We start from the raw sequence: 15,651 nt of genomic DNA on the forward strand, positions 1-15,651 counted from the left end.
CCGAGTCAGTTGGCGCTGTCTAAAAATATATAAAGTGGATGAAAATTTCTCTGACTAAATTCCTAATTTAAAACCTTAACCTTTCTTAGAGGAACCTGATTGGTAACATGAGAGCAATTAAAAAAACTATTATGTCAGGCAAAAAAAAAAAAAAAAAAAAACTCTAACAAATTTCATGTGGAAACATTGAATCAGCTAGTAAGTAAGCACTGTAACTTTTGTATCTCCATCTGATGGATTGGTTCTTGTTCTACAGTTGTTTGCTGTAGTTCTCACCTCTTTTTTCATATATAAGCCGCTGTAGTTCTCACTTGGGGTGTCTTATTTCCTCCTATGGAGTCATGAATGCAAATTATAAGACCTATTCTTCTTATGCACAACAAATGGTTCCCTTGGATTTTGGGTGGAATTTGAATTAATCCGTATCGATTATCAGAGATTACTAGAGTTTTGGGAATACAAATTACTTTGTAGGAGCTTGGTCTTAGTGAATTGCGAGATAGGATGGCGTGTCAAGTGAGTGATCCCATCTTCTGTCTCCCGTAGACGAAAATGCCCTTTTAACATGGAGAGGCGTTTCGCTTTCCCTCGCTCTTGAAAAGCGTGCCAGTTGAATTGATCCAATGATCTGTTAATTAAGGGAAGGGTATATCAGTAATTCTCTAATTGAACTCCCTAAACCTATGGAGACAATTGATTACTATACATGAACATGCATATAATACAAAGTGTAATCAATCACGATAAAACCAAGCCCCCAAAAGTCCAAGCTGCTCTCCTTCTCTCACTGTCTCCAACAACCAAAACACGTGCTTATATCCTTAATTAATCCGCATTAACTGAATCTGACACTCGCCGGAAAAAAATCGGAATTATCGTTCGGAGCTCCGAAGGGAGAGATGTCGATCTCGATCAGGTTGTCCTCTTCGAAGTGAAAACTTGGACTTCTCTTGCCATCCAGGGGTATCTCGATCAATTCTTCTCTGTCCTCTTCATCCCATCTGAAACACATATTTTCGGGAGAATCCCACCCTTCTATCTCTGGAAATTCTCCGTCGGACGAGCTATCTGTGTCGGTTTCCGGGAAGCAAAGCGACAATGACAACATTCTTTCGATACCCACTCGAGGGGTCTCCTGCTTTTCATTTGAATCGTCCTCCTTTTCTCCTTCGTGCTCTTCGTATATGACTTCTAATGGCGCCTTCAGGTTCCATTCCACGAACGAGGTGGAGAAAACCGGATAAGGAACGAAAGAGAGTCCAGTTTCGGGCTCTGCGTTGGTTTCGCATGCGACCCAATTGTCATCTTCGACTGTTGAATCGATTTCATCAGGTTCCGTCGAAATAGTGTTCTCTTTTTCAACCGTAGACGTAGAATTGGTGTTCCCTTTTTCATTCCGTTGAATTGCTCCTAGTCGAAGAAGGGTTGACAACAGAACTGCAGTGGAGATCAAAACGGGAGAGAAAACGAGATCGAGGAAAATTCTCGGGAAATAGAGGAGTATTAGACTGTAAAGAGCGACGAAAATTGAGAACAGAGGATCCGAAGCGAGAGAAGAAAGCAATGACAGTGTTTCTTCAAAGAACCCAATGGCTTCGATCAAAATCTTCGTGGAAAAGGAGCTCATTTTGAATCGTTTCTTGTCCATGAAGAGATAGATCAAACAATTGGGGGAATTCTTTAAACGAATTCCGGGTCGCAAGCAGAGCACATTAAGAAGAGAGCCGAGCGAGAGCGACGCTGGAGGAAAAAGGAGCAGAGAAATTGACTTTTCAAAAGTAGAGAGGAGAGAAAAGGGCAAAGCAAGCTAGTAGACGTAGTAGGTCTGCCGCTTTGAATTTTTTAAGAATTTTGGTCACCGGGAGTATGGAAGAGCAAAGGCATGGAATATGTAAGAAAAACCGAAAAAGAGAGCAGTGTAGGGTGGTAGTGGACCTAGTGCTAGTCTATGAATTTTCTGATAGTAAAATGCTCATGTTTTAACTATATATTTATCGGAGATGTCCTCGAACGCAAATCTAACTTAGGTCCATCTCAGATTTGGCCAACATTTTTTGGTTGGGTTGGGCCAGTTCCTATGGGGATACTCAACTACTCAATGACTCCATGTCGCATTTACAATAAGAAATTAAAGAACAGGTGGTAATTTGGTAATAAAGTCCCAAAAAGGGGGCACTGGTAAAGTATGACTAGTGGGGGTTGATTTTTTTGATCGATAAAAGATTGAATATTTTATAACAAAAGGTGGGTTCTGTTTGCCGCTTGTTATCATCTTCGCTGGAAACTTGAATTCATGGTTTTCAAAACTGGATCGGATTGGACGGTCAGACCAGAAAATCGGGAATTAATCATCTGACCAGTTTTGTTTTTCCTCAAAATCATTTTTTCCCTCAAAACTGTTGATTTTGGTCAGTAAATTGCTGAACCGGCCGGTTCAAAATTTTAATTTTATTTTTTGTCAGAATGGACCGATCGTTACCATTCAGGTCAAATGGTCGGACCGTTCGAACCGTTAATCAGACCCATGACTGTTACGATTTTAAAAACCATGCTTGAACTTGCTTACTTTGTCGTTACATTTTCCGGTCTAGACGGGTCACTTGCGGTTGAATTTGATTTGGTAAAGTTGTTTGCATGTAAGATGCAGCTTTTTTTTTTTTTTTTTTTTTTTAAGTCTATTTTGTTTCTCGGTGTAAATTGAAACCAGATGTAAAATTTTTATACGGTTTACCTTTGCATGCGTTTGTTTATAATTATGATTTGTATCCTTTTTTATTACAAATTTTGCATTATTTTGTCTTATTTGTACTTAATTTTGCCTCCCAAAAACTGATATTTTTATCTTTATTATTCTCTCTTTCTTTTATATCAAGTAGATTAGATAGTGGGGACTATAGCATTTTATTTCCCACTTTATTCCTCAAAAACAATCTTCCTCTGATCGGTTGGCTTTCTCTCATATAAAATAAAGACAATATCATCTTGCCTCCAATTTTATTCTTCCAAACACAAAGCAAAATAGAATCTAAAACAAAAATAAAGCCAGAATTTACGCTTTGTCCAATTGCACTGCAAACAAACAGAACCTAAATATAGGATTGACAGACACTGCTCACAAGATGCTGCAGCTGTCATTGTATCTTATAGGTAGCAGATCCGATCTTTACCTAATAACACCTCAATTTCACTACCAACGAATAAAATGAAACCTTTCAAATGGATTTACATACACTACATTAATTAGTAACATCTCCTCACGAAGGATAAGGGAGATATTTCCAATAAATGTCCGTAATATACTGTGGGTATGGGTGTGTTGACAATTTACATTAAACGAGATATTCCCAGCCGTACATCTGGGTGTGAGATCCGACCTCATTTACTGTTGGTATCTTTCCTTTACCATTTATGCTCTCCACTTCCTTGGGTCTAATTTGACTTGTGAAAATACAGTTTGCCTATAACTTGGGGAGTCTGATTTTGGAATATGGATTCCTCTCATGAAATCTGAAGAGAGAGAGAGAGAGAGGGAGAGTTGACGTTCTTAGTTGAGCCTTCATTTTATAGGGGCAAGGGCCTCTTAAGCTGCATTTGGCATTCCTTATTTTAGAGACAACTGCAAAAAGAAAATAAATCCTTAAAAGAAGAAATGCCAAATGCAGCCTTAGTCAGGCTGTAGTGAGACTCACTGAATGAGCGAAAAGAATTACAAATGGCAAGTAGTTTGAATCTTAAATGAGCCTCTAAGTTCCTCTCTTAAGACTCAATTTGGAAGGAGTAAAAATGCAAATATATAGAGTGCAAACCCTTGCATCAATACACTCCCATATTTTTAACCTTGGTTCCTTCTATATATGCAAATTCAACCAAATTTGATAAATTAAAATTAAAAAAATTGATTGGTCAATGTTAAATTCAAACTCAAAACTCCCATAGGAATAGGTGGATTTCTATCAGGAAAACTCACTACTTGACATACGAATCAATCCCTTTTATTATAAACAAAATTAGGATTTAGGGTTTGTTAAGAGTCAATAATCCAACTTCCAAATGTCAAGCTACTGAGATCACCATGAAAAGCTAAAAGTGCTTTTTTTTTCCAGGGGGGGGGGGGAGGGTGTTCTAGAACATTTTAATTCCAAATGTTGGATTCTAATCTCATAAGAGATTAAATCCAATGGGTTTGATTGGTCAATTACATGAGAAATTGCACCTGCACACTTGGTTGAAAAATCAGTTTTTCTCTTACAAAAACCCAATTTTGAACTTGTCCCACATTGGAAAATTATAAGTTTTGTTTTCAGTTTTTCAATAGGAGCTAATTTACACTCCTTAGAATTAGTAGAGGAGAGTATGGGGATTCGATACCGCGCAACGCGCGCGTGTGTGCGGTGCAATGATGCGCTTTAGAGGCGCACTTTGCTCGCACCCGCGTGACTCGCGATGGGCAGCTTTGGTTTTGGTGTGTTGCTGACCGTTGATCACCATTGATGAGATCAACGGTCATGATTCGGTCGGGTGTGATCAAGAGGCACAATTCAAAGTTAACAGTCACCAACTGCTAACTACTTTTTAAACAGTCACAATGTTTGAAATTGTGACTGTTCAAGGTGCCTTCTCTAAACCAACACCTACCTTTTCTTCATACCCCTTCACAAATTATTTAAGGAGCATGAATCAGACTCCAAGTCACACAATTTTTGAAATTCACTCTCTTTCTCTCTCTTAGTCCGGTCTACTACAGTCTCACAGAAGGTTTCTTTGGAGACTCTTCAACTTTGCTGGTTTCAGATTCTCGTCCAAGGCTCTGTTGTATCCTGGGAACAAATTTGCCTGTAACCCAACAGCAAACTCAGTGAAACTGAGTGGGGACAAATAACGTTTTAAAGACAGTGTCTTCAGACGCGCCTTAGAACTTCTCCTCCAAAGTTACAGTGACCCCATTCTTCCCCAACAATTTTAGAACATTATTTTGCAATGAAGGCAGAAGCAAGCATGTCTTTGATCAAGATGATGAACCAAGATCTTGTTTGACTATACCAGTTCGATGGAGCAAATTTCAGCCGATGGAAAAACAAGACGATCTTCTTTCTGACCATATTGAAGCTAACTATCTGCTGGACCTGAATCTACAGTTACTTCTTGAACCCACTGACAAAGACTCAGAGAAACTAAAGAAGGAAAGAGCAAAACAAGAAGATGACTCACTTCTGTGCTGAGGACACATATTGAATGCTTTATCAGACCGGCTCTACAACTTCTACAAAAGAAATCTGGAAGGCCTTGGAATTCAAATACAAGGTGCAAGAAGCAGGTACGAATAAGTATCTTATTGCAGAATACTTTGACTTCACTATGAACAACCATAAACCCATACTGGAGCAAGTTCATGAACTACAGGTGATAGTCAACAAAATTCGATCCCTTAACATCATCATTTCTGAATCTTTCCAAGTGGGAGCAATCATTGCCAAACTTCCACCCTCTTGAAAGGATTACAAGAAGCTTTTGCACAAGGCTAAAGAAATTACCTTGGAGCAAATTCAGCAACACCTTCGTATTAAAGAAGAGTCTCGAATTAGAGACAATAGGGATAAGACCCTGACTGGTATGCTGAATTCTAAGGTCAATTTTGTAGAAAACGGATCAAAGAAGACTAACCCTGCATTACAAGTAAAGAAAAAGGATGGGAACTTCAAAAAGAGCAACAATAAGAAATGATCCTGCTATGTTTGTGGAAAGAAGGGGCATTATGCTCGAGTCTGCCGACATCAGAAATGTGGAACCAAGTCTGCAAACATGGTAGAAGACAATCTTGTGGCCATGATTACTAAAGTCAACATGGCAGAATCATCTTCTGGATGGTGGTTTGATTCAGGCGCCATAGTCCATGTTTGCAAGGACAAGTCCTTGTTCAATACATATGAAGAAGTGACTGATGGTCAAGAGGTACAGATGGGAAACGAAACATGTGCCAAAGTTGCTGGAAGAGGCAGCATAGAGTTGAACTTCACATCCGGAAAGACACTGACTCTCTTGAATGTTTTTCATGTTCCTGACATTAGAAAGAACTTGGTCTCAGTTAATCTTGTTTGTAAGAGGGGATTCAAAGTTGTCTTTGAATCCGACAAACTAATCTTATCAAAGAATAGGATGTTTGTTGGAAAGGGATATGGTTGTAATGGTATATTCAAATTAAGTATTAATGAAGGAAAAGTTTCTGCTTATATTGTTGATTTTTCTCTTTAAAAGATTAGCACACTTGAATTTTAAATCCATAAAGAACATGAGCAAACTTGGTATAATTGCTTACAGTAATGAATCAACTGAAAAATGTGAAATATGTGTAAAATCTAAAATGACTAAGAAACATTTTCCTAGTATTAAGAGAAACTCTCAACTTCTAGAACTAATCCATTATGACATCTGTGAACTTAATGGTGTATTAACTAGAAGAGGTAAGAGATACTTCATAACATTTATAGATGACTTTTCTAGGTACACCTATGTCTACCTTATGAGAACTAATGATGAAGCCTTTGACATGTTTAAACTATATAAGACTGAAGTTGAAAATCAACTAAAAAAGAAAATTAAAATCCTTAGAAGTGATAGGGGTGCTGAATACTTTAAAAATGAGTTTAATTCTTTCTGTGAAGAATTTGGAATAATACATCAGTGTTTTGCTCCCTATACCCCTCAACAGAATGGTCTGGCTAAAAGGAAAAATAGAACACTTATAGAAATGATAAACTGCATGTTGTTAAAAGCTACTGCACCCTTAAACCTGTAGGGAGAAGCACTCCTAACAGTCTATCATTTACATAACAGAATTGTTTCTAGAGTTAATAACAAATGCCCATATGAATTATGGACAGGAAGAAAGCCTAATTTAGCGTATCTAAAAGTGTGGGGGTGCTTAGCATATTATAGAGTTTCAGATCCTAAAACAACCAAGTTAGGACTTAGAGTTAAGAAAAGTATGTTTGTTGGATATGTAGAACATAGCAAGGCCTATAGGCTTTTAGACTTAGAGGCCAACATAATAATTGAAACTAGAGATGTTGAATTCTTTGAAAGAAAAAATGACACAACTGTAACACCTACAATAGGACTTAGAAGAAGTCAAAGACAGAATAGAAAAACACTTAGGTTCAGATTTTATCTCTACTTAGTCAATTGTATTTTTGGTTGAGGTTGATAGAGAGAAGATTTTAAATAAGATGCCTATTGTCCTAAACATTGAAAATGATCAAAAAACCTATAGTGAGGCCATGACCTCTAGAGATGCTGCCTCTTGGAAGGAAGCCATAAATGATGAGATTGATTCAATAATGTCAAATAACACATGGGTACTAGTAGACATGCCTCTAGGATCAAAACCAATAAGATGTAAATGGGTGTTTAGAAGAAAATACAACACTGATGGAACTGTACAAATTTTTAAGGCTAGATTGATAGCCAAAGAATTTAATCAAAATGAAGGGATTGATTACTTTGACACGTATGCACCAATGGCTAGAATAACTTCCATTAGAACACTCATAACATTAGCATCCATTTATCATTTATCTGTTCATCAAATGGATGTTAAAATCACTTTCTTAAATGGTGATTTAAATGAAGAGGTTTATATGGAACAACCAGGGGGATTTGTTCTTCTTGAAAACGAGAAGAAAGTCTATAAACTGGTTAAATCACTATATGGATTAAAACAAGCACCTAAACAATGGCATGAGAAATTTGATTCTTGCATCCTAGCTTTTGGTTTTAAACATAATAGTGCTGATAGATGCATCTACTCAAAATTCATTGAAAATTATGGAGTAATTTTGTGTCTTTATATTGATGATATGCTTATTGTGAGTACAAATATGGCTGGCATAAATAAAACTAAAAATTATTTATTCTGTATCTTCAAGATGAAAGATTTAGGAAAAGTAGATACCATCTTGGGAATAAAAGTTAAAAAGCATAGTAGGGGCTATGCATTAAGCCAATCACATTATATTGAGAAAGTACTTGAGAAATTTAAGCATTTAGGGTTTAAAGAATATAACATGCCATATGATTCTAGTATAAAGTAAGTAGAAAATACTGGTAGAGCAATTACACAACTTGAGTATGCTAGTGCAGTAGGGAGATTGATGTACGCTATGCTTTGTACCAGACCTGATATTGCATTTGCCGTAAGTAAACTCAGCCGGTTTACAAGTAATCCCGGTGCAGAGCATTGGAAGGCAATTGGGAGAGTCCTTGGGTATCTCAAGAGAACCTTGGAACTTGGCTTGTTTTATTGTAATTATCTAGATGTACTAGAAGGATACACTGATGCAAGTTGGATTATTGATAATGGAGATAACAAGTCCACATCTGGATGAATTTTTGTCCTTGGTGGGGGTGCGATCTCTTGGGCATCTAAGAGACAAACTTGTATATCTCACTCGACCATGGAATCCAAATTCATAACCTTAACGGCTGTTGGGAAAGAGACTAAATGGATTAGACATTTATTATTGGATATAAAACTTTGGCCTAGTCCTATGCCTCCAATTTCCATTTACTGTGATAGTGAGGCAATTCTGTCAAGGGCCTACAGTGGTACCTACAATGGTAAGTTCAAACATATAAGTTTGAGACATGAATTTGTTAGGCAACTGATTCAAGATGGAGTCATCACTATAACCTATGTGAGGTCAAGTAAAAACTTGGCTGATCCTCTTACCAAGGGTTTAGCCAGAGAATTGGTAAGAATGACAACCAAAGAGATGGGATTAAAACCCTTTACTTAGTCACCTGTAATGGTAACCCAACCTGAATTGGAAAACCATTAGTATTGGGTTTAATGGGTAACGACAAGTTACAACAATGTGACTGTTAGCACTGACATTGAGAAATTTTCCATCACAACATAAACAGTGCTGTCCGTTATGATGAGAGGTTGAGATAAACTCTTAATGAAGTTCTGAAATGTGTCAAATAATGGAGTACATAGTGGAACTTTACCTATGTGAACATAGAAGTGGTGCCACTTTTCATGAGGGTTTGGGGTTTGCTCTCGGGATTGTTCATGAAACTAAGAAAGAAGCACATGGCCATATCAATGCTAAGCAAAACTTGAAACTCTTGCAAAGGCTAGACATTTTTGTGTGTATAGGTGTCTCCGGTCTGTCTTGAGAGTAATTGGTTTAAGGTCTTACCACCAATAACTTTGACAAGGCTCTAAGATAACTATACTAACAAGAGGTTTAAGTTGATAAACATCTTTTGTATGCATAACTGTGTCATAGTAGTTTGGATTGAAAGAGAACTACGTAATTGATCAATCAATGTGGGGGATTGTTGGATTTTAATCTCATAAGAGATTAAATCCAATGGGCTTGATTGGTCAATTACATGAGAAATTGCATCTGCACACTTGGTTGAAAAATCAAATTTTCTCTTACAAAAACCCAGTTTTGAACTTGTCCTACATTCGAAAATTATAAGTTTTGTTTTCAGTTTTTCAATAGGAGCTGATTTATACTCTTTAGAGGCACACTTTGCTCGCACCCGCGCTTTGGTTTTGGTGCGTTGCTGATTGTTGATCACCGTTGATGTGATCAACGGTCACGATTCGATCGGGTGTGATCAAGAGGCACAATTCAAAGTTAACAGTCACCAACTGTTAACTACTTTTTAAACAGTCACAATGTTTGAAATTGTGACTGTTCAAGGTGCCTTCTCTAAACCAACACCTACCTTTTCTTCATATGTCTTCACAAATTATTTAAGGAGCATGAATCAGACTCCAAATCACACAATTTTTGAAATTCACTCTCTTTCTCTCTCTCAGTTCGGTCTACTACAGTCTCACAGAAGGTTTCTTTGGAGACTCTTCAACTTTGCTAGTTGCAGATTCTCACCCAAGGCTCTGTTGTATCCTGTGAACGAATTTGCCTGTAACCCAACAGCAAACTCAGTAAAACTGAGTGGGGGCAAATAACGTTCTAAAGACAGTGTCTTCAGACACGCCTTAGAACTTTTCCTCCAAAGTTACAGTGACCCCATTATTCCCCAACACCAAAAACACCAATACTTTTCAACTTTCTCACTTCCACCTATAGAAGATCAATTTGGGAGATGGGATTTTGGTTAGCATGGATCCATTCCTTGGTTGAAAAGTTGAAACCATGGGCATGGGCCCTGATGTATAAGGCGCATGTGAAATACTGCTGGCATGGCAAGACTTTGTAGTTTTAACTTTTCTGAGTCCTTTCGACTTGTGCTAACCCCTTGTTTCGTAGAAATAAAGGGTTTTAGCCTTTAGGAACATTGATAGAAGGTCTATTTGGTATATATATATTTTTTTTCTCTTTTTGATGGGTCGGGTGGCTCTGGCGCCATGACTAAGGGGACCGGCTGTATGTTATTGCAGGACCCAACGATGGTTGGCTACTAATCAAGATGATACAACAACAACACTTACTAAGCATTCAGCCAGCAGTGAGAGATTCATGAAACCAAGAACTGTTCACACGGGATTGGAGGTTCTTCCACAGGTCAAAAGCCACAGTAGCGACCCATTGTTAATTTGTTAGGGTGCATTGGCTTAAAGTCAAGGCCAGAGGTAGTCCATTAATTTGGGGAAACTGAAACACATGGTTTAAGATTTGGAATCAAGGGCATCTGGAATCTAGATGTCACCTCAGACCTTACCCCATCAAACTCTGATAATTATTATGGTTGTAGCTATAAGTAATTTTGATAAAGATTTGTCTTTTAAATTGATAGATGGTGGTTTGGTCCTGGTTTGGAACTTGGAATTAAAGCTGTTGGATCACCTGCACGCACTCATCACACTAAATAAAAAGGAAACTGTATAATACACCCTAATTATATATATATGAACTATCCATCTCGTATATATCGATTTACCTTTACCACATATGAAAGGCACACAGTACTCTGATGAGTGATGCATGCCAACACCCTGATGGCCTGATCTATCTATAAACATATAGACGCATTGGCATCACTGAGTAGATGAATGGGCATAGATGTCGGAGATGTTATCGACACTAATTTCTAATGCACATGCCCCATATCTATCTGTAAACTGTAAAGGCAACCACATACCCATAAAAGAGAAGTGAAAGAAACGGATCAATGGAGTGGAGGATGCTTTTCTGGGCATCTCAGTCTTAGTTTGTTGGTTTAGTTTGACATGGGGCGATGGAGTGGAGGAGCAGATATATATTTTCCTCTCGCCCAGAATATTAAAATTACAGCTGGTAATTGGGTCTACCACTAGGTCCTCTAATCTCTTGAGAGGATGAAAAGGAAAAGCAATAATATATAGACAGAGAAATTGAATGGGGTGGATGGATATATAACCATGAGTTTCAACCTAGCTAGCTGCTATCAGCTTTGGGTTATATATACATCAATGTTTGGTCCTGAACTCCTGATAGGATATGGTGACATGGGCTTTTGTTCAATTGCTTCCCCTCTCCTCTCTGACTATTTTTTCATTTGCGTTTGTTCTTCTGTCTGAATGTAGTTCCAATTGACACCCGTCCATTGAACTTGGTGCAGCTAGCGCCCGGCAATGCCACATTTGAACCTACATTAATCATAATGCGCGCTTCTGAGAATTCAACCAAACACTATGCTTTCTCACAAGGAAGAAGCCAAGAAGCCAAGATCAGGATTCAGGAATAAGGTCCCTCCAGCCACCAGTTGTGCCCCCCCACCCACCCTAATTTGTTCCCTTGCATCTCTGTATGTGGGCTTCAGCTGCCTTCACTACTACTTTCCCATTTCTCTCTGCTAGCTACGTCAGATTGTCAACTACTTTCTATCCGTCTTTGCTCCATGAATACCACCAAAGGTCAACTTTATCATTTGTTTGGTTGTAAACCAGGCGCAAGCAGTATACATCATAGGTATCTATGGAAATCCAACGGACGTGCAAGTGCCACGTTTCGTATATGTGGATCAAAACAAATAAGGGCTCTAGCTTGTAGTTGTTGGTTTCCAACAAACATTTGAAGATGCAAAATTAAGGGCACAGTAGTATACTCTGTTAGATAGAATCTATCAGTCCATTTACCTGAACCCTGAACCCCACCACCAAGTATCATTTCTCTGAAGGTCTCTGCTAAAAACAAGATGCATGTAACCACGCTAGAAACACCAATCATCGGATTTCAGAAGTAACCATGTCAGTGTCCCGTATTGTTACCACATGTACCATCAACTGAGGTGTATACTCAATTTCATGATTGGGTTTTGGATTAAGATTCAGAAAATTTGGCCGATGATGAGGTTGGGTTGGAGGTGGGGTTAGGGCTTGAGAAGGGGGCTAGGGTATATTGACCCAAATCCAATTACCGAACCCGCCCGAGAGTTGCAACCCAATAAGATAATATTCAACTAGTCTACATATGTTTTAGATTCATAACATATGAGTAAACTTTTTGGTTATGAAAGTATATGTTGACCGGGTTTGATCATCAACTCGAATAAGGGGTCTGAGAGAAGAGATCGAAAGATCTGTGTTATTGTTATAGTCCATGACCTGAGATTTCTTTTGACAAGAAATTCTGGCAATTTCAATTAGAGCTTTAAAAAGTTAGAATCATGTTAAGTGATTGACCTGACTTAAGGCATTATTTTACTTAGGATTAATTTGAAAAGAGTACAAATATAAATATATATACAAAATAATACAAAATACATGATTTATAAATATAAATATGTACAATGCAAATACATATAAAATAATATAAAATACAAGAATTTATACTCTAAATATTTGTATTTATACTCCATCCAAACTGAGCCTTAAGGACCAATCATATGCTACTTCCCTCATTTTATAATTTTGCCGTATTTACATTTCAACTTTCAAGTGAATTAAGAAATTAACGAGTGGGGCTCCGGCAGAGGATGTATCAGCCCGCTTCATGAGGCTCTCTTCCCAACTCACTGCAACCCCAATCGTTACGCATGTGGATGAACCAAGGGCCCAAGCCAAGGCACAGTGCCACCTTACCCAAAGATTAAGACATCCCAACTTGTTGCCAGAAGTCATCATGAAAGACAAAGACATCAGATTTGCGAACCGCATTTTGCACTTGCATGTCATGACTGCAGAAAAAGAGAAAAAAAAAATTAAAAGGGAAGCTCAGTTGGGAGATCCACGCTCACCGCATTGTAATCCTCTTTTTTGCAGTAGGATGTGAGAAAACTGCAACTCTTTGCTATCTTATCACTGGCAAAATGAGAGAAGTCTTTACCCCTTCTTTTAAGCTCTAAAGCTATTGCTGTTGTCCTTTTTATTTTTTAATTCGAGTGACAGAGCTTCTTGAGGTTGATACATTGGCATTTCAAGAAACAATAGAAAGAACGAATTAAGAAGCCAAGAACTTGAACGGGATAGTATCTCGTGGGCGGGAATGCTTCAACACGCTTGTTAGGAATCACTATTTGCTATTTCAATCTAAAACTATTATAGTACATCTCAGAGAAAAGCATGTCTCATGGACCTTGAGCAAACACGTATGTCTGGTCTGGGGTCTATGCCAAAAGCATTTTGTTGTACACACTTGTTTTCACCTCAAAGCATTTGTCCCGTGTCAAGTACTTGTTTAGGTTAGCCAGTAAATAATTCACCTTAGAAAACAAGAGCAAAGCTAAGGGGGTTCCCATTTCCCACTTCCCGGTAGGGTATAGGGCCTTTCTTTTAGGCTCTATTCGCTTTTCGGTAAGTTATTTATCCAAGTAAATGCATTTATCCAGGCATGTGTTTTCTAGGAAAGACTTATCCGGGTAAGTGCATTTACCCATATTCTTTTATTTCCCATGTAAATAAGACAATGACAATTTTAACCATAAAAATCTAATAGTAAAAGGGGCATTTTTGTCCCATTCAATTGTTAACAACTTTCCTCTCATGTGGGAAAGTTCTTTACCCACTTAGGAAAATAAACTTTTCTTAGTCCCCACATAAATCTGAAAAAAGAACATGGGCTTCTTAGTCAATAAGAATCAAAATCCCATTGATACCCAAGAAAATAAACTTTCCTTGGTCCCCACATAAATCTGAAAAACGAACATAGGTTTGGTCTTTAGGAATCAGAATCCCATTAACCAACTTCCTCCCTCTCAAAATCCAAAAAAAAGAACGTCTCCTAGGTGTTATTTCTTGCAATTCTATATATCATTAGTGCTTTATGCTAGGACTAGCCATATTAGCACACTCATCTCATTGTTCGATCAAATGCCTTATAGATATATTATCTCTTGGATATGGACTGCTTGTGCAAAGTTGGATAGAGATGGAAGTGAGTATGCTTTCACTAATAGACATGTGTGCCCAATGTGGGAAAGTAGATCAGTTGTCTCTAAGGTTTTCAATGGGATGAAAGCTTGGGCAACTATTATCAAAGGGCTTGCAATACATGATCGGGGTAATTACATATGGAGATGGTAGGGGTGGTGCTTGCTGATGTCAACTTCATTGAGGTCCTTTGTGCTGAGTCCAAATATCTTGGAAATAAAAATTCTGTACACACAAAATTCAGTCACACCTCGAAATATCTCCTATAGATGTATGTTAAATTTATGGGTAGGTGTTTCCAATATATGGCTAGATGCCCATGCTTGCAAAGCTTTTGCTTGTAGGATACCACTTCGCCCTTGTGTACCTACACACTTGATGGACTAGTTGACCAGAAGCAAGCCTTGATCTCCTATAAGCAAAGACCTAGTGCACATAGCAACCAATCACACATTAGGTATATCTCCCGAATCATATGTATATGATAAATTCATGGAGAGACTAAGGCGGTGTTCGGTCCCGTCCACAATCTATTTTTTATCTCCTACTTCAAACTCTTCCTTAAAGGCTAAAACCCTATTGTTTGTTTCACATTTTAATATTTTTGTTAGTAAAATATTAATTATTTTACTTAATTTTTTTTTTTTTTTTTAAATTTTAATGTTTTTATCAATAAAATAATATTTTAAATATATATATTTTTAAATTTTAATTATTTTACTATTGTTTTTATATAAAACTAGTATTTATTGGTTAATATTAATTTATTGATACATTTTTCAATATATTCATCATATAAAATGCAAAAATTAGATATTTATGATTAACCGTGTAGATCATTCATAAAATGTATATGAAATACATGGAATCAAAAAGTGTGGTATAGACTAGTCCAACTCACACAGTTTGTCCACAGTTTAGAATAGTAGTGGACTGTGGTGTGGTTTGGATTGATCCTTGCCACAAGGTGTGGTGTGGACCAATCCATACCCACAAATTTCTCGTCCATACTACAGAACACCCCTTAAACTCTTTGTAGACATGTGAATTTTTTTTAAGCCAAATAAATGGGCTTAATTTATGGGCCTCCATGGGCCCAAGGCCCAAATCTACATAAATATATCTTGGTGGTCTATGGATGCAAGTGTATTAAGTCCAATCAGGCCCATCTCCTATTGTAATAAGGTGGTCCCATTGGCAAGACCACTAACTCCTACATAATGGTGCATGTATAGGAGTTGATGCTAACCCAACACCCCACTCACATGGAATTGGTTAGCTAAGTGGGCTGAGGTAGCAGCTTTAACCCTTGGCTATAAATAGCC

General features: G+C 37.7%; 1 protein-coding gene across 1 annotated transcript; it reads right to left on the minus strand.

Moving 5' to 3' along the window:
- Positions 1–835: 835 nt before the first annotated feature.
- On the minus strand, positions 836–1,627 carry LOC148875709 (uncharacterized). Its single transcript, XM_088965480.1, has one exon. The coding sequence runs from the start codon at positions 1,625–1,627 to the stop codon at positions 836–838; it is 792 nt and encodes a 263-aa protein (XP_088821606.1).
- Between the last annotated feature and the right edge of the window lie 14,024 nt (positions 1,628–15,651).

Source organism: Nelumbo lutea, chromosome 1 (genome assembly GCF_056320005.1).
Source record: "Nelumbo lutea isolate HS-2025 chromosome 1, American lotus-T2T, whole genome shotgun sequence".
NCBI lineage: Eukaryota > Viridiplantae > Streptophyta > Magnoliopsida > Proteales > Nelumbonaceae > Nelumbo > Nelumbo lutea.